Below are 25,658 nucleotides of genomic sequence, written 5' to 3'. Positions count from 1 at the left end.
ACACCATGATGATGATGGGGAAAATAAAAGGGTTTTCATTTCTTTCTCTTCTAATATTCACCCCAACATTCAGTTAGCATCAGTAGCTGAGACTTGTCCTTCTGGGGTCACCTCTCCTAAGATTAAAATTGTCATAGATGCACCATTAAGTTATGAATAAGACCACACAGTGTCTCCATTGCCACCATTATAGAAATGGGCTCTGGTCTAGCCATGTGGTGAGCAGCAGTTGTAGTTCCTTACACGAGCCCTCACCTTTCTCCTGGTGCTGATAATGATCTCATCATGTGAGAGATGAGGGGGAAAGGAAGGTATCCTGGGACAGTAGTCCTCACTCTGTTTCTTGACCAGAGCCCTTGTTGCAAAGGTCTTGCCCCACGTTACCGTGCTGCTTTGCCTGACATTTCTGTACCTCTCTTTTATTTTACCAAAAAAAAATTTTTAAATCATGCAACACAAATAAAAATTGCAGCACTCCAGGATCTAGGTGAAGTTCACATGTTGATTTTCATATACCACCCCCTCTTTTTAGTTTCTTTCTTACCTTCCCCGAAATTTCTGATCCTTTCTGAAATCCTATCCCCGCTCCCCCAGGGGACCACTGTTGCTCCCCCTGCCTTCTATCATTGACAGGTAACCTTCCCAGGCATAGCTTCCTTGTGCACATTTAACCAAGCACAGGTAGAACGTGTTGTGGGGGAAACTGACTCACAGACATTTCCTCTCATCGATATTCCCTCAACAGTATGGAGCAGTGATTCACAATGCTCTCACGTCACATTAGGTATCAGAAGTAATCCAAGTAGGCTCAAGAGGGTATGTTCTCCCTACATGCAAATTCCACTCCATTTTGCATAGGGACCACCAACATCCACACGTTGGGCATCCACAGGGGCCAGTGCCTTGGAACCAATTCCCCAAGAATACAGACAGACAACTGTATTATGAGTTGGGATTAGAACTGCATCCTAGTTTTATTGAAAATGGTGTCAGAGCTTTTGTTTTTCATTCCCTTGGCTTTGGCAGGGATGCGGGGGGCGGGGGGGGGGGGAGAAGGGAAGAGTTATCTTCACACCACATATTTGAATCTTTAGATCTCTGTCTTGGTTTTTAGTGTAATCATTGAAAGGCTTTTGGTCTCCCATAGCCTCTAACTTGTCTGCAATGAATATGCATGATATTAAGGCGGTGGGCTTACTTACAACACAGAGGGAAACATAAAAGGGCCAAAGAAGGTGGGAAGAGTCTGTTCCTGCTTCTTCCTCCCTCTTAGAGACAACTGGGTAGAGCAAGCCTGCTTTCCTTTGAGATCTGCCAGAGAACACCTCCTTGACAGGGCACGAGAGAGGGTGACTGTGATGGTTTGTGTATGTTTGGCTCAGGGAGTGGCACAATTAGGCGTAGGCTTTAAGACCCTTGTCCTAGCTACCTGGAAGCCAGTCTTCTCCTAGCTACCTTTGACACAATATGTAGAACCCTCAGCTCCTCCAGCCCCACATCTGCCTGGATGCGGCCATGCTCCCACTTTGATGATAATGGACTAAACCTTTGAACTGTAAGCCAGCCCCAAATAACTGTTGTCCTTTTATAAGAGTTGCCTCGGTCATGGTGTCTGTTCACAGCAGTAAAACCCTGACTAAGACAGCGACTTTTAGGGTCCTTTTCTCTGGGATGGGTGAATTTGTTAAATGGCCTTTGCCAGCTGTACTCTTCCTGCAGTGTGGTGCCTCCCATGTTTCTGAGGATAGCCTCCTTATAAGAGAATTCAGGGGTGTGTGTGTGTGTGTGTGTGTGTTATTGTACCCAAGGGTTTACCTTCATGGTGATGTCATTCCAACCAATAGAGGTACATTTTATCTGGTATTTCTCCATGACCACTACTCTTGACTTGGTCACACATGAGTGATACTCGTGAGGCAGACAAATGTACTGGCCTTGGAATACTTTGAATTTTCATTAGTAAGTACTCCCAAGCTCAAGGCAAGTGAAACTCCAGGATCTAAAATGCCCCACAGCCCTGCTCCCTCATCCCCCTCCCCAAGCTCTAGGCTTGTGTGCCTGATGGGAACCATAACCATGTTTTTGGGAGCCACAAGCATTCTGATTCCCCTTGGCCCAGGGACATAGCCATTTGAACTGTCCTCATGAACAGCAAAATTCCAGAAGGCTCCACCCCTCTTTTCTTCCAGACACCTTCAGGCACTTCTTCCTTTCCTCCCCAAGGCTATCCACCCTTCAACCCCAGAGAGTACAGGCTTTCTAGCCTACCTACTGTCTATTTTGCTGAGAATCTTATGAGAATTGATCTATCCAATTAAGTCAGGAAATTGTTCTCTAAATTTAACATGTCCATCAATTGCGTCCACAATGACCACATTGATTTGGAGGGCTGAGGCTCTGGGGTGATTTTTATTTAATCCAGCACAAACTCCATTAGGCTTCGCCTGCTCACAGGCATCATTTCTCAATTGGGTTTTGTTAAACTCAGCTTCCAACATATCTCATGAATCCTCCGTATCCATGCCTTCCTGCTGGATTCCCCAACTCCACACAGGAGCTGCTCAGGGCAGGCCCACATCTGATGTTGCCTTTGTGGGCCTTGTGGCCTCACTGGTGAATTCCATTTACCCCCTACCCCAGCTTCTTTTCTGAAAGAGAAAGGTGTGTGTGTGTGTGTATGCGCACACACGCGGGTGTGTGCATGCACATAAACCCACACACACAGAAAGATGGCCTCTATTAAAGTCAAACTCCACTTGGGTTGTTTCCTCCGTCTTGAGAAACCATCTGTTACCTCAGAGCACTGCACTGATGGACTACACCATGGCAAGAGGGTCCACACACATATGCACAAAGACAGTTCCATTTGGAGACTGGATATCATCTTTAATTAATAATGCCACAGCTTAACATCCTTTTTGTTGCTGTAGCAGATGGTGTGTATGTCTGTGTGTGTGTGTGTGTGTGTGTGTTCCTGAATACATGAGGGGCCAGCAGAGACTCTCAAGCAGTTCTCAGCCAACGAATCTTGAGCAGCAACAGTCTCCACAGGCATGGAGGCCAGATTCTGCCTCCTATGGTCTTGAGTCTTCCTTCTGGGCCACCTTGTGTGCATCCTGAAGGCAAGACTAAGACCTGTGCCAAGAGTCCTGTGAAGGGCCTCTCAGTACAGTCCAGCCTCCGGTTCTCAGTCCTCACTGCCTCTTACCAGAGGGATGCCTCTAGTCAAGATACAGACTGTCTGACAGAGGTGTCAACCTAAGCCAGCAGTGACACTTAGACACAGCATTGGAGTGTGCCAGCCCTGGGCTGAGATTTGAAACTTCTGGAACATTTGATGAGACATTTGATGAATTCTTTTCACTGACAAGCTGGACGCAGCCCCGGATTTTGGGGGACCAGTAAAAAGGGGCAGACTTAGCTGGTGGTGGCCATTGGAAGTCATTTCCAGCTCAAACCTAAGAACCCATTCTCTGCCATCTCTACTCTCCAAGTTCCTCACATACCCAGTAGGTCCACAGCTCAGACATGGCAGGGGAAAGTGATGGTGGGTCAGAGGAGACCATGAGACCTGGGCTGAGCTGGATCTGCAGCCATGTGCCAGCCTGAAGCCAGCCCTCTCTCCCATGGTCAATGACAGACAGAGCTTTCTGAAGCCAAATGGGACCCTTACTGGCTAGGCAGCAAGTTCTTGGCCCAGTGCAGAGGGTAAACCAAAGTGGTTCTACAGTCCCATTCCACTCTTCTCTGCCTCGGGAAGGCAAGGAGCCCAAGTCCCAGGAGGGTGGGATCAGCTGTTGGGGAAACAGCGCTGTCCAGGTGAGGCCTCAGGCCGGAAGCTGGGCTTGTTCAGTGGGCTGGGGTAGTACGTGGTTGTATACACATTGGTCTGCTGCAGTGGGTAGAAGTTGGCTCTGTCATCAGGGATTAAGTTGTTCTTGTTCAGTGTCTAAGGGAAGGAGAAGGAATCAGAGAAAATCAATGATGAAGGGGCCAGCCCAGGGCAAGGAGTCCTGGAGCCAGCCATTCAGGGGAAAGCCTAGCTTTGGCATGACCCTCCATCATGTACCCCTGCCTTTCCCCCTTCACCCACCCAGTGAGGTCCAGCATAGAGCCAGGACCATACTACTACCCATCACCCTGCCCTTTGCCTCACACAGAGGCACCCACCTTGAACTCCATGGGGGTGTACTTCTCATTCTTGGGGGTGCCCCCACCCTTGTAGTGCAAGTGGTTAGGTGTGGCAGGATGGACAAGCGTGGACTCCTGAGACTGGCGCTGGCAGTGCTGGCAAGACAGGTACACTGCCAAGGTCAAGAGCCCAGAAACCAGGAAGCAGGACACACCAGTGACTATCAGGTGGATGACACTGAACCCTGGAGGAAGACAGGCAGGTGGTGAGAAAGGAGACCTGATTATCTTCCTGGGACAGCAACAGCTTCAAGAGGTTCCAGAACACGGAAAAAGGAAAGGAGAGAGGTTGGGGAGGTTGTCGCCAGGGCCTTCTCTCCCAGGAGAGCTCATAGGTGGAGTCGGACAACAGGAAGATTTGGAGACAGATGACTTTCTTGGATGCAGATTGATGCATCCTAGCCTAGGAGACCTCCCTGTAGACGACCTTGAAGCCACATGGGGACCTCCCCAGGCTTAGCTGTCTGTAGCATTGGGAAGAATACAGATTGGAGTGGTGGCTGAGGGACTGAGGGTGACTCTTTTTACCTCCACAGCTGGTGGTCTCCTCCACACTGGAAGCAGGTAGGATGACTGCAGGAGACCAATGGAGAAGGTTAGAATAGAGTAGAATAAAGTGAGCAGGGAGGACTTCTGCCTGGGCTGGTTGTCATCTAAGAAAGAACCCTACAGATCAGTGGCTTTAGGCCTTTCTTTCCTCCCAACTTCTCTGTAGAAGACCCCCTTCTCTGGAGGATGGTCCGTCCATTCAGTACATGTGTAATGAGAGTATCCCAAATACAAGACAAAGGTATCATTTCATTTCTTTTCTTTTAAAATATTTTAATTTTTAGAGAGATTTATTTTATTTATATGAGGACACTGTAGCTGTCATCATACACACCAGAAGAGGGCATTTGATCCCATTGCAGATGGTTGTGAGCTACCATGTGGTTGCTGGGAATTCAACTCAGGGCCTCTGGAAGAGCAGTCAGTGCTCCTAACCACTGAGCCATCTCTCCAGCCTCCCAAACATATCATTTCTGATGCTTCATCCCATACTCCAATCTAGGCTCTGGAGTGTGTAAGACAGGGACCAAGGGGCTCCGGAGTGTGTGTTATGAGGACCAAGGGGAGTATGGTGGGACAGTTCTAGCAACAGGACCTACCAGGAATCTCATTGTAGGGACAGGGCCGGCTCTGGCTGCTGTTGCCAACACAGGCACCTGGTCCTGGGAGAAGCTCCTCACAGCTCCGGCTCCGGCTCTGGGCCCCATCCTCAGTGCAGACACCCCACTCAGACCACAGTGACCAGCCTTCTACGGATTATAGGTAGAGATGAGGTTGAATGTCTCGGGATCTTCCTGTTGAGGTTTAGCAGGTCAATCACCTTCCCCAACCCCAGTCCGATGCGCCAGGTACCTGGGCAGGCCTGTGTTGAACATAGGGCCTCCTCCGTGTGCAGGCCGAGGCAGGTGTCCTCACCTGGGGACGGGGCGGGGCTGGTGCAGGAACGGGTACGTTGATAGTGGCCACCACCGCAGGATGCTGAGCACTGGGACCATGCGGTCCAGCAGGACCAGGCACCCCGCACTGTAGGCGTGGGTTGGGTGTGAGAAGGAGGCGGCCCCGGGTTTCATGCCCTCAACATCCACCACACCCCAATTCAGCAGGCCACAGTAGTAAGGGTGTCCTCCAAAATCCCCCATCGGCCCAACTTAAATCAAGTCCCCTGTTTGGGTAGCTCGGTAGGAAAAGAAAAAGCAAGGCAGTAATAAAAAGATCTCACTCCTGCTCCACCCCAGGAGTCCCTGAATCCATGGTGAGAGCAGAACTGAGATCTCAGTGAATTCAAGCTGTTCTAGACAGAGAGTTCCAGACTAGTCAGGGATACTGAGACCCGGAAAGGAAAGGAAAGGAAAGGAAAGGAAAGGAAAGGAAAGGAAAGGAAAGGAAAGGAAAGGAAAGGAAAGGAAAGGAAAGGAAAGGAAAGGAAAGGAAAGGAAAGGATAGGATCCTGGGACGTCTTGCAGAATTTATTTCCAGAAAGAGGAGATCACCTTCCCAGGCTTGAAAGTTCCTGGGGAGACGGGCTTGTCCGAAGCTAAGGTTTCCTTCCACAACCTTACCTGGGCAAGTCTGTGGGTTGCAGTCTTGGTACTCCGCAGCATCTCCCACGCAGGGCAAGCCCCCGTTGCGAGGCTCCGGGTTGGTACAAGTTCTCTTGCGGACGCGGAAGCCCAGCTCGCAGTCCCGGGAGCAGGATGACCACGGGCCCCAGGTGGCCCAGCCTCCGTTCAGAGTGTGTGGTGACGTGCTCCCGCTGCGCAGGAGATCCTCCACCAGGGCTGCAGAGGGCCTCGGGCTCAGCGACCCTGACCTTGGGCTTTCCCTCCGGCCCAGGCCTTCCCGGCTCCCGCCCTCCCCACCGCTCCTGGCTGTACCGTCGGTGTCGCAGGCTCCGGTGCCGTCTGCCGGGCAAGTCCTGGTCTCTGTCCTCCTCTTGCCGAACTGCAGACCGTGCGGGTCCGGCAGTGGCGCGCGGCAAGTGAAGCGGAATCGCTGCTCCTGGCGCGCGCCACCCTGGGTCACGTTCACGGGCAGCCAGGGCGTCCAGGGTGTGTTGCGTCGCACTTCCGGGCAGGCCTCGGGGTTGCAGGTCTTGAACTCCTTCGGGGTGAGGGTAGCTTCAGACCCCTAACCCCGCCTGGCCTGTAGGTCTCCCCGCTCCCCGCGCCCCAGCCCCGCGACCTCACCACGCCGCAACCCGGGCACGAGTTGCCATTTTCGCAAGAACGGCGGCGCGACTGCACGCCGCCTCCACAGTTGTTGCTGCACTTGCTCCAGGAACCCCAGGAAGCCCAGAAGATGGGCACTGGGCAAGGTGTATTTTCATTACAGAACCTGGGGAGAAGGGAGGCGTGTCACCCTAAGGCGAGATGCTGCTATCCCCGCTCCAGAATCCAGGCTGGAGGATGCCCAGGTGGATCCCACATCCCAATTCCAACATCTCTGCATCCACAGGTAGCTCACCGCTCCTCCCGGCTCTTGCCCACGCAGATGCGGCCCCCATGGCGGGGCGCCGGGTTGCTGCAACTTCGCTGACGGACTTGGAAGCCGATCCCACAGGACGTGCTGCACTGAGCCCACGATGACCATGCGGTCCACGCCCCATTCCTGGTGGAGTGGGAGGGGACAGAGACACATGCCCCTCTGAGCCCCAGCTTCTTAGATCTGGGCTGCATCTGAGGCAGATGGATTTTGTGTTGTCAGGACTGGCGAGACAGTGACAGAAAATATCAGCTCCTAACCAGGCTGGCTCAGGCAGATTCGTGCATTCATCCGTTTGCTCATTCATGCCTCAAATATGTATTGAGAGCCTTCTTCCATATATCAGGCTGTGCTCAGGGCCAGGGACACAGTGATAGGGCCGGGCCCCTACACAGACAGGCAAAAGGACACACTCTTTAGAGGTCTCAGTTACCATTCCAACCTGAAACCTTCCTTTCCCCCTTCTGCGATACCCAAATCTCTTAGTCCCTACTCCCCTCCCTTCTCCCCTGCATTATCTTCCCCAGCCTCAGACATTCATGCCCAAGTTGACCTAAGGGATCAGGTTCCTGCTTACTGGTACCTTTATCCTTAAAATAAGAGCAATAGCTAAATTCCAACCCATTGAGGTTGCTGAGAGGGTTAAATTAGTGAATGTAGATAAAATAATTATTTTTAAGAATCTCTAAAACTATGGGTTAGTTGTGATAATAACAATTTTATGCAGTTCCCAAGAATGAGGTGGTATAGTTATTCCTTCACAGACATCTCTTTTAACCTTCGCAGCAACTCTCAGGTGGGTACTGTAGCTGGAGGGCTGGCCAAGGCCATGCCTCTAGCCAGTGCAGGCTGGGTCAACACCATCTCATGCTGTCCCTCAAGTTTGGAACAGCCAAGCTTATTGCTTTTGGCAGCAACTCCCATGCCTGCCCAGCCTTTCTCTTTGCACTTTCTGCCATGAGGCAGAGACTCTTCTTCCACTGATGTGAAAACTCTTCTAATGCTTGTATTTCCTGCCTCAGATGTTAGCTTCCTGCCCAGTCCCCGGCACTGCACTAAAGTGTAAGCACTTGGGTGAGATGCCCCATTTCCCCCAATTCTCTCTGTACAAGTCCTAAGCAGACACCATACAAACCCTGCCCTTACATACCTGGAGCAATTGGCGATATGGATGGATGGCCCCAGGCACTCGAGGCCCCCACAGCGAGGCCTTGGGGAGTCACAGGATCTGGCCCGGCACAGGCAAGAACCCGAGTTGTCTCCATCTAAGTGCTCACACGGTTTCCATGGTGACCATGGGCCGAAGCCCCCATCCCGTGTCACATTTCGTACCTGCAGACTCATATAAGGGGGCAAGACTCCCGTCACACAAGGCAAAGACAGGGGAGGGATACTGATGGGGAGTCATGGCTGGCACTGAGGGGAAGGGGAAGGAGCAGGCACACAAGAGTTCTCACAGGACAGGCTGTGATGTTCTGGATCCACAGGCTCATGTTGGAACTGTCTTCAAGCGTGCTGCAAAGTTGCCGCTTCCCATCCCAGCCGCAGTATGGGTCCCGTGCTCCCAGGCATGCCCTGCCAGATAGAGGTCCTGAGCCTCAAGCTCACCGGCTTCCCAGGCTCAGCTGGGTCTCTAGAAAGTACCTGGACAACCCCCTGTGGGCACCTCTTTCTATCCTGGTTTTCTTCTATAAAAAGGATTAAATTCAAAGCTGGGGATTTAGCTTAGTGGTGGAGCGCTTGCTCAGCAAGCTCAAGGCCCTAGGTTCCACATCTAGCTCCGGAAAGATGAAAAGGAAACAACTTAGCTTCACTGTGCGCTTGCTGTGTAACTGGCATCGTTTAGAGAACTTTCAGAGGCACAAATGAGTTCAATGCAATAACCCAGTGAGGTAGGCCTGCTGCTGTTCCAGGCAGGAAGGACCCGAGAGCTCAGCAGGGACTTAGCTAAGAGACCAGATTTCTTTCCCCAGAGCTGGAGGGCCCCATTGCTCCTCACCTGGGACCACTGGAAGAGGTGCAGTTTGCACAAGTGCAAAGAGACAGCCTTTTCCTGTCAGACCCTCAGAAAGTTGTTCTTAAGCTTGGTGCATTTGAAAAATCCCCCGAGGATCTTGGAGAAACAGTGGTACCCAAGTCCTCCCCAACCCGAGTCTCTGTGGTAGGGTGGTTCTTAAAGCCTCGGGATGATGCTAAAGGTATAAAGGATGATGCTGATTTGAACCGCTAGGATGACTAGGTCTTTGCATGGAATAAAGGCGAGGGGAGAGGAGGTTTCCCAGTGATCCCAGAAATCTTGTGGAGCTGGAGCCAGCGCTAGGTTTCCCAACAGTTCCTCTCCTCATATCCATCCACTCAGCCTTCCCATTGAACTTCACGCCATGACTCGATGTGGACCCCTTTCTCAAAACACAGGATACCTAAGAACAGTCCAGGGTCGTGTGTAGTTTTGTGATGCTTGAGCTGTTTGGGGGCAGAAAGCAGCAGCTAGCATTTTAGCACTGGGAGAATGAGCTGAGCTGCTAGTAGACAGTGCTATCCCACCCTCCCTCCCCTGGCCACGGGGCTATCCTCTCTGCAATGTCCAGAAAGACAGTGCTTCATACCCCAGTGCATGCCCCAGATACCAGACGTATTCTCCAGGTCTCTTTTCTTCCTTTCCTTCTCTGATTTACTCAGGTAACATGGCCCTTTTTAATAAGAAGGTTAACTCTCTGCTAGTAGGACCTCAAGGAGAAAAAAAAAGCCTGTGGGGATTCTGGAGTCAAGATTTGCTGTTCTCTGTTAACTAGCGAGAGTACTAGATCATGGAGGCTAAGGAAAGGGGGAAAGGGGCCCTCCAGCACGCAGCGAGCCCACTGCCACTCCAGGGCTCACTTGATCCCTTTGTTGTTTCTCAAGCTTCCATCCTGTTCTGCTCTGCTAGGGAGAGTTGAGAGAATACATGGGAAGGGTCCCCAAGAATGGAGGTGAGGAGACAGGAGAGGTCTTGAGAAGGAACAATGGCAGGTGGGTGGGTGAGTTCACAGCATCGTGCATGCTTACAAAAGGATTTTCCCAGTGGCAGGGGCCAAGGATGCTGAGAGCCAAAGGGATACACACAGAAGCCAAGAGCTTGCAGTTTTTGGTGTTCCTGGGATGGAATTCTTTTTTTTCTCTTGAAGCTTCATGGACAGTCATTTGTCAGCCATGGTTTAATTGATTGACTAATTATTTAGTTAATTAATAGATAAGGTCTCACTCTATTGTCCAGGCTAGCCTAGCCTATGTAGCCTAGGCTGGCCTCCAACAGTGATCCTTTCTTAGACTCTCAAGTCTTTGGATTAGTTGCATAAGACACCATGTCAGGCTCCTTCAAGTTCTTCACATTTAGTGAGTTCCATAGGTCATGTCAAGTGTCATGGGGAAAAGGAGGCCATGTGAGAGTCATGCAGAGAAGACAGAAGAGGAAAGGACTGAAGAAGACACTGACAGCCCCTGTTCTAGGCTGGCCCACAATCTTGTATAATCCAGGTGGTGTTTTGGGCACCTGTGGACGAGGCCCTGACTGGACCCCACTGAGCACCCTGTGGCCTTCCTGGGAATCCAGAGCACTCCCATGTCTGTGGCGAGTGACTCAGGTTCCTCTTCACTCACCTGAAAACAGCATTTATATATTTTATAGCATAAGTACACTCATATCAAATCCAACCATCAGTTTGATTTGAGGATTTTTTTCACAAGCAGAATCTACCAAACTGGACACTGTGGGGTTCAAAATAACCCAAGTGCACAAGAAATACCGGCAACCTATGGCTTTGAGACAATGCCCACAAGCTCCGAGTTGGCTCAAGAAGAAGCAAGTTCAAGCAGTCAGAACTCAACAGAGCCTGGACTCAGATTATGACAATTAAGATTCTCTGTGTATGTGCGCACACAGCATGCACACTCGCATGTGGAGGCTGGAGGACAACCTTGGGTGTCACATGTCCATCTCCTTTAAGACATGGTCTCTTACTGTGATGTAAAGCTCACCAATGAAGCTGCACTGCTGGCCCCTGAGCCACCTTAGTGACAGGATTACAAGTGGCAGTCACTGCACCAGGCATTTTTATGTGGGTGTCAGATGTTGAGCTTAGATTCTCATGTTTGTGAGACAAGTGCATTGCTGACAAACACCCTGAAAACCCCCAAATAAAATTAAACTTAACCAAAACAAATGTGTGCTAGCAGAGAGAATGCTAAGGATGGACATTTTGAACCAGCTTATGGAAGACTAAAGCAGAAGATTCTGGGGGAACCCCGTGTGCCTCACCGTCCTGTTTCTCCCAGAGCCTTGCTGAGCCTAAAGCAGTAGCTTCCAGTCTTGAGTGCAAATCCTACTTTCTAGGGCATCTTTTGAAATGCTTAAGCAAACAGAACAAAACGCCTTCTAACATTTGGACCTATGGGACTAGAAGTTGAGGAGTTAGAATTTTCAAGCTCTGGTGAATAATTATGGTTGAAAACTTCTTCTGTCCCAGGGCCATGTCTGTTAAGGTCCCAAGTCAAGTGGGATCTTGTTTCCCCTACCTCCAGTCCTGAAAGAGTAGGGGCACAAGGGAGGAAGACAAAGTAGAAACTGGCCCTGCTTTTCTTGCCCCAGGTCCTCTCATATTCTCTGCTTTTCCAGTTAAGGTTTAGAGAGAAGGAAGAGGAAGAGGAGGAGGAGGAGACCAGATCCTTTACAGATAGCCCACACTGATGGTCTGAGAGGCATTTGAGACTCCCCTCTCCAGGGCCAGTGCCTCCTCCTGTTGCTGTTGCTGCTGCTGCCAGCCACTGCTGCTAGTAACTAAAGGGACTCCTCAGCTGAGTCCACACTCACTGCCTTTGGGCTAACGGGCACTTCAAAGCTGACAGAGTAAGGACCATGCTTTAGAAAATGAGAGCCCCATGCTAAAGAGCAGGAGAGTGCCTGTCACTACAGAAAGTGGTAGGAATTTAGAGTTCTTTCACGAAAGGAGCCATCAGGCCAATAATGTATCACCGTGTCTTTTTTTTTTAACTGTAGCATCTCAAGCAGCTATTGCAAAAGGGAACAGGTTTATTCCACAGGCTCACAAGTAAGACAGAGATGGATGGTGGGCATTGTGAACTAGAGGATCCTAGCTCCCCACAGCCATTAGGGGTGGGTGGAGCTGTCCAGGGTAGAAACAGCACCATGGGGCTTTTGAGCATGTGAGAATTACTTAAGTCTGCCCAGAACAAGGATCTGGTTGGAAAGAGATGCAGCTGAGCCTGGGCCTAATCCTGAACTCATGGGGGTGGGAGTGGGGTGCAGAAGATGAGTGAGTTAGGGTTGAGGGGAAAGGTCTACTGGAAGAAGGAAAGGGCAGACTCATGCATTGAGCATCTTAGCTCTTAGTTCCTTTCTGGCCAAGCCAGAGTATTGGTTATGCATTGTGGAAATGAGATTGCTCTAATTAAAAAAGGTAGAGGCAAGCTTCCGGATGCTGGGTAGATGAGGAGGCTGGTGGTGTCTCTGTTTACCCACTTTGATCTTCCTGCCAACTTTGGAAGGAACGGGGACAAACATGAAATGCCTAGACCCTAACGAAGCCTCTCCCACCCGCCCCAGCAGCATTAATTCTGAAATGCCGTAGTTGCCACTTGGCTCTGTGACAAGCCTGTTGGCTGCATACCCCTGCTTCTCTCAGTTTATTAACTTTCTGATAATATGATTTTTCACTCTCTAGGTTTTGGACCTACCTAGTATTTTTAAATTACATTTCTTTCTTTATTATGTATTTAATGTAGGGGGCAGGCATGCTCTTGCCATGGCGCATGTGTGGAGGGTCCCCACCTGTAGCTTCATGAATAGCATTTCCACTGTGCACTTCAGCAGCTTATAAACCAAACCCAGGAAACAAGACTCCAAGTTGACCTTCTGCTACCCTGCAGATGGCAGCACACTGGGAACACTCTTTGTGAGTGGGGACATGTCCCTGCCCCTTGCTCTCCTCTCATCGCACTGCAGATCCATGGCTTTGCAGAAGGATGGAGTCACATTAACCCACCACAGATGTCCATGTGCCTCCTGACAAGGCTACTGACTGCACTCTGATCTGCCCTATAGAGCGCCTGTCTGGATAGTCTGAGACTCTAGCTCTACCACTATGATTCAGGTCAGAATCCTCCTTTGGCCTTCTCAGCTGCTCCATTCCCTATGCCTCTCCTGCACCAGTCTCTTAGACCAAACAGGTAACTGAAGCATCAGCCCCGGGGCACAAGGTCACCCTGTGCTGGGTGGGATTGAGTAGTGAAGTATAAAAAATACTGTGACACTACACTGGGTTTTCCTCCCCCCCCCCCCCAAGACAGGGTTTCTCTGTGTAGCCCTGGCTGTCCTAGAACTCACTCTGTAGACCAGGCTGACCTCAAACTCAGAAATCTGCCTGCTTTTGCCCCCCAAGTGCTGGAATTAAAGGCATGTGCCACCACTGCCCTGCTGGGTTTCCCATTAAGGCTTTATAACCTCTTGGAGAATAAGGCATGTGTTAAAAGTTTGTAGCAACAAAAGTGTTTAAAGAGAATGCAGAAACAAAGATAATGCTATCAGCAGGTAGCCACTGCTTTCTGACCAGAAAGAGCTGTCTGTAGTTGGTGTCATAGATTCAGAGGCCAAAGGGCCCAGGAGGCTGGAGCCTCCTGAAAGCAACCTCAGAGACCAAAAGGAATAAAGATGCTGTCTACCCTTTATGACTTGCAAGCCTAGGCTCTTCATGAGTACCAGGTCTGACCTTTACACTTCTGCCAAAATTAAACATCACTGTGCCAAATCCTCCAGTCCCTGGCAAGAGAACTGAAGTTCAAATGGTCACATAGTCTGCTTAAGACCATGCAGCTCATGGAGAGTGGAGCCGAGGTGGGTCCCGTTCATGTCTAATTCAATCTATACCCTACCAAGACACCTTCCTGCCTTTCCCTGCATGGCAGATCCAGGCCAGGGTTTCTCTCTTCCCTAGCCAGATTTGCAGTGGACGGCTGTAGTTATTGAGGCCCGCACCACAAGCCTCCTCTCATACCACCAGCTCTGCAAGGTAACCTATGCACAGCAGGGCTTTGTAAACGTGTGTCACTTTGACGGAACCATGTGTGGAGGCCGAGAGGGGCTCTAGTGACTGCCCATCATTAGCAGCCTCCAGCACCTATCCATCCTTCCTCCTCCCCTGTCTGCAGGCCTCTGTCCAAGCTCCTAGTGTTCTCAGAGAGCAACCCTTGGCAGCACGAAGCCCATTTGTCTCCCAAATCCCAAGGACAGATGGCACAGCCAGGAGAACTCTGTTGCAAAGGCCACAGAGTTCACGTGGCTGTTCTGATGATCATGCAGCCAGGGCAGCCTCGAAGGCTGGGAGTTTGGGACACGGTTCCATTTGGCCTTGGCTTCTCCCCTTAAATACTGGTGTCACTGCTGCCAAATTTGTGACTCTGCTTAAAGCCTATGGACGGAAAGCAATGGGATATTGTAGTTCTTCAACCTGGCTGCCTTATCTGGCTGGTCTGCCTCCAAGGAAGGTGAAGATTTGGGGGCTGCCCCCCCCCCCGCCCCACATCTGGGTAAGAAGTGCTGTGGTTTCAAAGGCAACAGTCTCTCTCTCTCTCTCTCTCTCTGAACTAAAGGGCCTGAGAACAAATCAAGTGAGCTAGAGATGGCTGGCAGGCCAGAATGACGAGGGTGTCCACAAAATAACAGCCACCACCATCCACTAAATGCATGGCTCCCTCGGGCAGTGGTAAGTGCTGATTAACAATTATAAAACCCTTCCAAGATGTTTCGGGGCCCAGGAAACCAGTGTTTCTGAGGTTAAGTGACTTATCCAAAGGTACCACTCAACTGGTGACCCGCAGGGATGTGAGGGAAAGTGGCTCTGAAACATGATTGGAGGGATCGCCACCACCCCCACCCCCGCCACAGACCAACTGGGGCCCTCCTCCTGTCCTCTTGCCTCAGCTTACCCCTGGCTATGGTAGGCCGAACACCTCTCCAGTGGGACCCGCAGCACCCTGTCGCTCAATCCCACGAAGAGCGCACGCGCGCTGTGCAGGATGCGCAGGCTCCGCAGAGGTTCAAGGCGCCCAGGAGGCAGCACGTGCAGCTCCTCCAGGTAGCAGCCACGGAGGCTGCGGCTGGCCGTGGACAGTGCTTTCAGGATGGTACCCGACTCTGGGGGGGGGGGGGGGGGGCAAAGGAAAGCAGCCTTGAAGCCATGGCTTCTTACAGCCGCTTTCCCTCCCAGCCTCAACCACTTCTCCATCTGCAGCTCAGGCGAGTCCTGGCCGGCTCACCAGTGCCTATGTAGAGTACGTGATAGAGCGTGTCCTTAGCTTGCACAAGGTCTACCACGAGATGTGAGAAGCGGACGCTGTCCTGGGTGACACAGGGCTCTGGTGTCACCGGCTGCACAGCTTCGCTCATCAGGAAGAGCCGCTGTGCGTCCTGCAGGCTGCGCTCCGTGAGGTTCTCGTTGGGGCCAGTCTCCGGCAGAGTGCCACACTGCCACAGGAAACCGAGTCACTGGTGCCCAGTCCCCACACTGTGGGAACTGTCATGGTCTCCTTCCCACCCATGGGGACCTTGGGTAGACACTAATTCTCCAACACTCCTTGTCCCCAGCATTCTATCTGGTCCCTGAATCTTTTATAAGAAAGGATGAGTCTTTTTAAAACTAGGAGAAACTGAGGCTGGGAAGATGGAGAAGAGACCTACTAGGATTGGGGAAGAGGGAAGGAGGGCTTGGGGAAGAGGGAAGGAGGGCAAAGGGGTCTGGTCCAGACAGATCATTTGAATGTGTACAGGGTCCAGTAATTTTAAGCTGCTTCGTATATGCCCACCCTCACAGAGGGCCAAGCTGTTTGGTTTTTTTTTTTTTTTCCGACACCCTTACCAGCTCCAAGTTTGTGCCTTCTAGTCTAAAGACAGTCACCTTTTATTGGGCATCACAACAACCTTTGCACAAATCTAGAAGGGATCTAGTATAGTATGGTATGGTGAAGTACAGTCCTGTCCTTAATTCTAAAAATGGAGTAAAAGGATCAAGGGAGTAGGATGAGCTGCCCAACATCACAGAGATGGGCTGCATGTGGCTCAGCATTGCTGGACTGACGAGCCTGAGCTGAGGCTACATCACCCCTGGAGCTGGCAGTTGGAAGGACAGGAAAGTCAGCCATTTAGGCTGGGCATGGTGGCCCGCACATCCAGGATGTAGATGCAAGAGAACTCTGTGAGTTCAGAGCCAGCCTGGTCTACAAAGTGAGTTCCAGGTCAGCCAGGGGCAAGACAGTGAGACCTTCCTCAAAAATAAATAAATGAATGAAGAAATAAATAAATAAATAAATAAATAAATAAATAAATAAATAACTCTGCCATCAGTCCTTTAATGCTTTCCTTCCTGTCACAGGATGGGTACTACTCACTATTACCTGCATCCAGGGTTCCTACAGACATTAGTTCCCACATTGCACATAGTCTGAATGATCCCCAGATAAAACATCCAAGGTCTGGCCACAACACAATTTACCTGTGTAGTGTTCTCCTGGCCTCTCCTACTTTGTATTGTTGAGGTCCCTGACCCTCTGGGCATGTGGGTTCAATGACAGAGATAACCAAGTAGCTTCTCTAGCTCTGCTTCTTCCCTATCTCCTCAATAGCAGTCTGAGGATTTACTATCCTCTGGGGGGACCTATCATTGACTCACCAAAGACAAGCCTAGAACAACAGGAGCAGGCTAGAGTTAGCCTGTGCTGAGCAGTTAAGAGTCAGCTTGTGGGTTGGTAGTGGGGGGCGGGGGAGGGGCAAAGGAGGAGAAGCTGTACCTGGAAATTGGGGATGGGATTGGCAATTGGGAGCCAGGCAGCCCTGGGGTTTTCCTGGTAACGAAATGGGCCATTGAAAGCCTTGGAGATGGCACTGAGGTTGAAGGCGCAGACAGCAGAAGCCGCAATGCTGTTTCTAAAAGGCAAGAGGTGGAGGAATATGGTCCTTCCTTCCCGAATTAGCTTTCCTGGGCCAGACACTCTCCTCTGAAGCCCCTCAGCATATCCCCACTCCTCATTCCCTAGGTCAGGAAGTGGCTCTAGGATGAACCCACCGCACTGCAGGAAGAGCTCACTGGCAAGAAGCACTGGAGCATCATCCCCCAATACACCCCCCAACACACACACACACCATACTACTACCTCACCCTCTTCCCTTATTCAAAAAAGAGGTAGAACACACTCAATGGCCCACATTAAGAAATACATCTGAAGGCTGGAGAGATGACTCAGCCATTAGAGGCTAGGCTCACAACCAAAAATATGAAAAAATACACCTACACTGAAGTTTCATGAAACAATACTGCGCAAGTGAAATATGTTATACTTGTGGTATTTGATTTCAATCTATTCTGATGTATGCATATATGTAGCAAATAGAGAGTTAGCAGACCACTGGCTTATGCTGCAGCCTGCAACTCACAGAAGCAGATGATCTCTACAACCCTTCCAGGCTCAGAAGCATGGGTCTCTATGGATGTGGAGTGAGCAGCCCACAGGCACAGCATTGTCACACCCACGTGTCCACTCTAAGTCCCTGCATTGGTTCTTCTCCCAAATGTGTCTATTATCCTCTCCCTCTGCCTGGTCCCAGCTCCATGCCGTTCCCCTCCCGGTGCCCAGCTCCACCCCCAACCCCATGCCCAGTTCCCCCCTCCCCAGTATCCCTGGATGCTGCCCTGTCCTTCTGTTGGTCTCCCTGCAGCCTGGATAGACTCCTAATCCACTCTGCACAAAGCAGCCAGAGTGAAAGTCCCCAAACTCACACCAAGCTGCTCACTGGTCTTTTTATCAAATCCCTCAGTAATGTTAACTTGTCCACAGGGGTAAAGACCAAAACCCTAAGAGCAGTTTACAAGGTCTTTGGGACACAGCCTTCCCAGCCTTACTCTTTAACGTCTCTCCCATCTTTCCCTTCTTCGATTCAATGCTCCTGTCATATGGCCTTCTTTAAAATGCATGGGACATTTAAAATTTTTTTAATGTGCACTGGTATTTTGCCTGCATGTATGTGAGGGTATCAAATCACTTGGAGTTGAGTTACAGACAGTTGTGAGCTGCCATGTGGGTGTTGGGAATTGAACCCAGTCCTTTGGAAGAACAGCTAGTGTTCTTAACCCCTGAGCCACCTCTCCAGCCACAGGGCATTTTTTTTTTAAATTCCAAGCTTTGCATAAGTTATCACATGGGGGTTGAAATGTCCTTCAGATCCTTCCTATGGGAAGGCTCCTGTGATCTCTACCCTACACCCTGCTTTCTCCCTTTGTAGGAGTTACCAAGATTGCTTAAAATAGCCCTGCCCCCTCTAGACTGTCACCCCCCCTTAATGGCAGAGCCATGAATGTTTTTGCTCACTGCTGCCCACCCTCACCCCAGGAAAAGCACCTGGCATGGAGGGGTTACACAATAGATAAATGGTTTATAGTCTAGACTGATATTGTCATTTTTTTCCCTTGATGTCTCTCCAGGTCTTGCAGAAAACCACCCTCCTACATTAAGAGCTAGCCAACCTTAGTCATGGCCAGCAGGCTTTCAGCCCATGGCCTGTGTGAACTGTGTTGAGTGTTTGTCCCCTGGCCAGGATGACCTCTCTATTGCTACTGGCCAGTCTCACCCACATCCTTGCCTGTCCCCTCAGACTGTCCTTTCTGTAGATGACGTGGGAGCATCCAGTGCCTGCTACCTGGAATCACTCACAAGCTCCTGCTGTCCTTACACAATGCACTGCACAGCATTCCCTACTGCAAAGGCCTTCCTCGGTCTCAATGGTGCCCATTCATCACTTCTAACATGAAAAATTTCCCTTGATTTGTTCGCCTCTATGTGGAGGGGCAGCGGAACAGAGTCTGACATCCCTGGGAAGGTTGCTCATCCTCATATCGAAGGAAACAACAGGGCTGCCAAATGCTAATTTGCAGGTTTGGCTGTAGCAGGGTGGTGTAGAGGAAGGTGACAGAGGACTCCTATACTGCTGTTGCACTTAGGCTGAAAGGGACCATAGAGCATCCCTGCCTGAGGCCGCCACCCATTCACCCCAGGCAGGGATGCTCTGTCCTTTATGAGCCACCAGGCAGCTCCCCTCCCCTGGGCCTGCCCTTCCCAGAAACTCAAAGCACTCCAGAGGTGGTAAGCTTCAGATGACCAGCCGCAGGAGCAAGGAGATCTGTGCTTTATGGATGAAGACACCAGACTCTGAGAAAGGATCTGCTGAGCCCACTAGGCTGCCAGGCTAGGCAGGGTGAGCCCTGGACTGACAGGGAAGCCAGGTAGCCGAAGGTGGGGCCACTCACACGTTAGTGGTGAAGACGCCATAGATGAGGTCCTGCTCGGGCAGATGGAAGGCACTCTGCAGCTCATTATAGTAGAAGGGGACCTCTCCCGGGCGGGAGCAGTTGAGCCGGGCCTTCATGAATGTGGTCCACGTGTCCTCCAGCAGGAAACGTCCGCCTACATCATTCTTGCACACCCGGGCCACCCGAGAGTACACAGTGCGCCCACAATCATGCTCCACCGCATTCTCCCGAAGGAAGAAATATGCAAACAACCCGATGTCAAAGGCTGCCACAAAATTTGGCTCTGTGAGGATGGAAAGAAGACGGCCCACTAGGAAGGACTCGACTGTGTAAGTGTTCTTTGGTGGGAATCTTAAACCCCTCCTTGCTGACCCGGGCTCTAAGTAAGCCTGCTCTTGCTTCCACTGTAAAATGAAGCTCCCATATTTATTAATAATGTTATTGCTAACCGTGTTGCTTCACTGGATAAAATACACTACCATAAGAACTTTATTGGTTCACCCACTTAACCCTCACTACACTTTATAAAGCAAGCCCTATCACTACTGTGTATTACAGATGAGAACACCATGCTTGTTACAGAGAGGCTCCGCACATGCTGAAGGCCATGCAACTTGTTAATAAAGAAATAGATTCATCCTCCAGAGGAAGAATGTTCATCCTGTCTTCCTCTGTTTTTTTTCCTAATTTTTCTTTTTCCATAACCACTACAATATGCAATTTCAACTCTCTCCCCTAATAGCCTGCCCTTTGTCTGTTCTGGGTCCTAAGGATATCTGGGCCTCAACTCCAGTGTCTCTTGGTCTTTGGGCAAACATCTTCCCTGTCCTATCCACTTTATGGATGAAGCAACTGAGACTGGAAAGGCCAATGGGCTTTGGAAGGCAGGACAGCCCCGCCCCAGACCTGGGCCACCTTACCATTGAGCCATTTGGAGTTATACTGGGCAGTGCGAAGCGGTGGCCCACTGCCCAGGCTGCGGTAGATGACTGGGTCCCGACCAGAGAAGTCAATGACTGTGGCTGCATAGAGCTCCCCCTGGGAGGAGATGACGGCTGTAGAGTTGTGGCGTGGGTCATAGGGGCAGCGGGCCACACCGTTGATCTTCTCAATAGTCCGGCTGAGGTTCCCTACCTGGAGATGGTGGGAGAAGAGAGCTTTCCCCTGGGCTCCTGGGGCCATCTGGGGTTTCCAACGGGGACCCTTGGTTTCTGTGCCCCACTTCCCATTCTCAAGAACCCCCCGGCACTGCCACCCTGCGATCTCGTGGTCATTACAAAGGGTGAGGTCCTTCAGGAGCGTCCACTGAACCCCAGATGGACATTTCGAGTAAGACCAATGAAGAAAATACTGAAGAGAGGTTTAATTTGAAATTCAGATGAAGAAGGAATTGTTTTATGTTTGTCCCAATATAACACCGAGATACATTCTCCACCCATCCTGCTACGTTTGTCATTCCCCACTCCAAGACTGTGTGCCCGGGGAAGACACCATGCCCTGACAGCCCCCTTTCCCTCCCCCTCCCGACGGCCCACCTGTCTGCTGGAGCACACTGGGGAAAAGGCATTGGTACCGCACATGAACACCTTCCGGCCGGAAACAATCAGGACTCGTACATAGTTCTGACACTCCTCCTGAGGTGGGAAGGAAAATAGTAGAGGACGGCAGCACTGCCGGTGTGGCTCCGGGCGTGTTTGCCTCCTACAGGTGCATCGCAGATGCCACTGAATGTCCTACAACATCCCCACACTGGATCAGTTCTCTCTGAGGTCCAGCTCATTGTCTCCATTGACTCCCTTTACCCTCACCCCAGGCTTCTGGGGCAAGCGACCCCATGCTCGCAAGGATTCCCCAAGATCTCCTGACCATAAGCTTCCAGCAGAGCCCCCCCCCCCCCATGCCACCGGCATGTACCTCCGTCTTCCCTTTGCTCTGGCAGGAGCGGCGCGTGTCCTCACTGGAGGCCCACTCTGTAGCCTGTGGGAGGAACAGAGGTGCGCTCTCCAACATTGCTCATTAAGGCATATGGCAGCCAGGGTCGGGCGGAGGACAGGAAGCTGAAAAGGTCTTGGAAGCCTGAAGATTCAGACTTTCTCTCCCAGCATCTGAGGTCAGAGATTCACCCAGAGGCCTTTAACTAGTGGGTGGTCCCTCCACCTAACATTTCTCTGCCTGATTACAATGGGGACACCTAGGGGACCTGCTTTTAACTAAATAAACTTCATTAGCCCCACACAGCTTTCCAGGAACTGCTCCAAGATCAGCTATGAAGCTGCAATTGGCCAAGAAGTGTTTTAAGACCACCCAGGTCTTGGTGGGGGACAGGAATGTGCCTTCTCGAGGTCCCTCAAAAGAGTGGGAGGCTGACCGGGGCGTCTCTTTCTGAAGGCAAGACTGTGTAAAGCTTAGAAATAGGAGTTGTAATTTTCCCACTAAAACCCCTGCAACAATTTATTTTTGTCCCTCAATCTCTGTATACACTGAGGTTCTTGGTGACCATTTAAGATGTGTGGTAGACCATGGGTAGGAGTCTTCATTTCCCATGTCATAGGCTATGTGGGTGTGTTTGTGCCCTTTACCCCACTGACTCCAGGGTGAAGACTTCGTGCCTCAGCTGCTCCTCTCACGAAGTCTTTCCTTCTTCTTCTTCTTCTTCTTCTTCTTCTTCTTCTTCTTCTTCTTCTTCTTCTTCTTCTTCTTCTTCTTCTTCTTCTTCTTCTTCTTCTTCTTCTTCTTCTTCCTCCTCCTCCTCCTCCTCCTCCTCCTCCTCCTCCTCTTCTTCTTCTCTCTCTCTCTCTCTCTCTCTCTCTCTCTCTCTCTCTCTCTCTCTCTCTCTCTCTGTGTCTCTCTCTGTGTCTCTGTCTCTGTCTCTCTCCACCTTCTCAACAACACACTCTGCTTTAATTCCCCACACAGCTGTTTTGCTAGATGATAGGAAGCAGGGAACAAGGAGGGAGTCACAGGGATGTCTTTGCGTTTCAGACCAGCACACTCATTTCTACAGAAGCATGGCTGCTTAGAGCAAAGAGTCTGACACATCTAGACCCTTGCATCCAGGAGCTGGCCTTCAGTAAGCATGCTGGGTCAATCCCTCTGGACAACTCTGGAGCTCAGACCTGCTTCTCCTCAACTTTAAAGAAGGGCAGATGACCTTTAGGGTCAGGGTTCATCTGGATGGAAGTGGGTAAGCATTGTTAATCTCAGGACCCATTAGGTCCCAGGTTGGGCTTTAGAAGAGAGAAGAGGATATATAAGAGTTCTTGGGGCTGGAGAGATGGCTCAGTGGTTAAGAGCACTGACTGCTCTTCCAAAGGTCCTGAGTTCAATTCCCAGCAACCACATGGTGGCTCTCAACCATCTGTAATGAGATCTGATGCCCTCTACTGGGGTGTCTGAAGACAGCTACAATGTACTTATATATAATAAATAAATAAATCTTGAAAAAAGATACAAATAAAACCTTTAAAAAAAGAGTTCTTAGGGGTTAGGGCACACTGAAGGGGCCAGCCTGTTCTTAGGGGGGACGTCACCATAACACAGACATTTGTGAGGGTCGTGCTCTCTGTAACCTTCAGTTGAGAGGGAGAGAACTAAAGCCAGTGAGGTTGAACCCTCTGATCAAGGTCACAGAGTTAGCAAGGAACAATGCAGACCACTAATCCAGGTGCCAAGGAGCCTTCACTTCTGTCACAGGAAGCAGATTCCATGCAACCCAATGTACACCATATAGATCAGAGAATAAGCATGTTTATAATGATAGCAGCACAGGATGAGCTTTCTGGAGTTATTTGTATTGGACAATTATTTTATCAAAATAACACACATTTTTTAAAAACATAAAAGATGATTATGGATGGAACAAATCCCCTAGCAACCCTTACCTACAACAACCACTTCCTAGGTGAAGCTGTTTGCTACCTATACCCCAAGGTGTACACACACACACACACACACACACACACACACACACACACACACTCCACCTCACACTCAGCTTTAGACAGGAAAAAGCTTTCCTATGTGTCTATCTCCATTTTACCCCAGCCCAGAGAACACCTACAACTCCCTTCCACCCAAATATATGATTCATATTTTAATTAAGATCCAACACTGATTATTCACATTGTTGTAAATACACAAAACCTCTCCCCTTCCACCAGCTAGCGCCTCAAAGTCCCCTGACTGTCAGTCACTGGCTTGTGACACAAACCATGGAAAAAGAAAATGGGTTGTCACTCAACTCTTTCATCACCTGAATTTTTAATGTAAACTTATTGGAAATGCTCTTATACAAATGTATTTCTGCCCCATATTGATCTTATGCATGAGAAAGAAGAAGAAGAAAATGTCAGTAAATCTAAGTGTCTTTAACCTTCTTACACTCGGGCCACATCTCTTCCAAATCCCTTTCTGATTGGAGCAGTTGGTATTCATCTTGTTGCTTTTCTTTTATAGAGAATGTCACCCCTGAACTACCCAGGTAGGTGTCAGCAAGGAGGGAATTCTCAGAGCACTTTGCTCTGGTCTGTGGTACTCTCTTCCAAGCCACTGATCCTGTTCTACAAGTTTGGACTCAGTTCTCTCTTGATCTCAGAAGGTGTCCATGGGTCTTCTGACTGACCAATCCACACTCATCTTTCTCCCTTTCATGATCTTAAAATGACCATCGCATGTTAAAACGGGTGACTGTTGTCCAGTCAGAACAGCATGAATAATGCTACAGCATCAGGACCAAAGTCTTGCCAATAGTGACTGCAAGACGTTGTCCAGTGTGAGACCGATTTCAGACGCATTAAACTGTGAAAATGATTATCTTAAAGTCAATCCAATATGCATAATCGGAGGCCATTTCCCTTCTCAAACAACCTTTTCCATTGATTTTCCCCCAAAGAAATCTTTTTCCATATCATTTTCTAACTGTGTGCACAAGGGACTCCAATAATCTATTCCTTCCCTTGTTCATCTTCGTACCCCAAGCTGCCAGTGGCCCTGTCACTTGTGGGGCCCCCTGCAGGCTAAATCTAGAGACTTGCCTCTCTGCTTCTGGAAGCCATATTGCCTTGATTGAACTGTTTCTTTTAGTGGTGCACACGTACATTTTCAGCATCTTTTTAAGGAGCATTGTGGACTGATTTTTAAAGTTCATCTATATCTGATTTATTCTTTCTCAATACTGATTGTTTCATACAGAATTCTAGGTTGACAATGACGTTCACCCAGTTTTATAAACATTTATCCATTGTCTTCTCCATTCTGGGATCACTCTTGGAGACTCTGGTGTCATCCTTCCTCCCCATCTTTCAGAAGAACCCCATTTTGTTTTCTTTAGTCTCTGAAAGTTTATGCTTTTTGTTTTGTCTTGTTTTGTTTGTTTGTTTTAAATAGCAACCAAGATTTTAATTTGATGAAGGGGTCACTTTTGAGAACTTGGTTAACTTTTGATTTGAAGACTTGGCCTCAGTCTTAGCAAATTCTCTTATGCCATTTTGTCCTTTCTTCCTGAGCCTTTTCTTTCTGTTTTGGAACGTGTGTTAAACCAATCTACAGTTGGTCAGTATGCCTTGATACATAATCTAGTTTCCTGGCATTTCCTATTTTTCATTTTGTGACTCTAGTGCCCTAATTTTGGTAGACTTTTCTTCAACTTTATCTTTGAGTTCCTCGGTTCTTATTTTCCTAATTGCAGATCTAGTTGTCATACTTTCAACCTATTGCTTCATAAAAATATTTTCATATGTAAGGAGGTACAAATTAGTTTGTAGTTAAATTTAAAGTGTTTTATGTCTCACTTATATTTGCTGCTGCTTGCAGCTTGCTACATTCTATGTTTATTTTTGTCTTCCCTTTCACTTTAAGACTTTCCCAAGTTGATGGATTTTGGCTATTTATAAGCTTTTTTTTTTTAAAGCCATTCTCCACTGAAAACTACCAAGACTTCTTAAAGAAATGGCTAGTTCCATCTAGAACAGCAAATGCATAAAGTAAGCCTAGAACAGCTTCTTGTTCTACAATGCTAGGGTGCCACACTAGTGCAATAGAACTGGACAGAGAGGACCTGAAGCCAACTTGAAGAGACCTCCCACTTCGACA

General features: G+C 49.6%; 1 protein-coding gene across 1 annotated transcript in view; it reads right to left on the bottom strand.

Annotated features, from left to right (window-relative positions):
- Positions 1-2,879: 2,879 nt before the first annotated feature.
- Sema5b (semaphorin 5B) overlaps positions 2,880-25,658 on the bottom strand; it is a 143,617-nt gene continuing 120,838 nt past the window's right edge. Inside the window, exons 5-22 of the mRNA XM_021185096.3 lie at positions 21,483-21,545; positions 21,104-21,202; positions 20,489-20,702; positions 19,566-19,851; positions 17,056-17,191; positions 15,529-15,736; positions 15,199-15,406; positions 8,679-8,796; positions 8,372-8,553; positions 7,204-7,347; positions 6,927-7,074; positions 6,615-6,840; positions 6,300-6,518; positions 5,593-5,763; positions 5,340-5,489; positions 4,720-4,764; positions 4,171-4,376; positions 2,880-3,949 (exon numbers count right to left, since the gene is read on the bottom strand). Of these exons, the coding sequence (XP_021040755.1) occupies positions 3,791-3,949; positions 4,171-4,376; positions 4,720-4,764; positions 5,340-5,489; positions 5,593-5,763; positions 6,300-6,518; positions 6,615-6,840; positions 6,927-7,074; positions 7,204-7,347; positions 8,372-8,553; positions 8,679-8,796; positions 15,199-15,406; positions 15,529-15,736; positions 17,056-17,191; positions 19,566-19,851; positions 20,489-20,702; positions 21,104-21,202; positions 21,483-21,545 (2,982 nt within the window). The 3' untranslated portion in view covers positions 2,880-3,790. The remainder of the gene's footprint in view (positions 3,950-4,170; positions 4,377-4,719; positions 4,765-5,339; positions 5,490-5,592; positions 5,764-6,299; positions 6,519-6,614; positions 6,841-6,926; positions 7,075-7,203; positions 7,348-8,371; positions 8,554-8,678; positions 8,797-15,198; positions 15,407-15,528; positions 15,737-17,055; positions 17,192-19,565; positions 19,852-20,488; positions 20,703-21,103; positions 21,203-21,482; positions 21,546-25,658) is intronic.

This window comes from Mus caroli, unplaced genomic scaffold (genome assembly GCF_978045245.1).
Source record: "Mus caroli unplaced genomic scaffold, Mus_caroli_1 scaffold_17, whole genome shotgun sequence".
NCBI lineage: Eukaryota > Metazoa > Chordata > Mammalia > Rodentia > Muridae > Mus > Mus caroli.
This window is presented reverse-complemented; position numbering and strand designations above follow the sequence as displayed.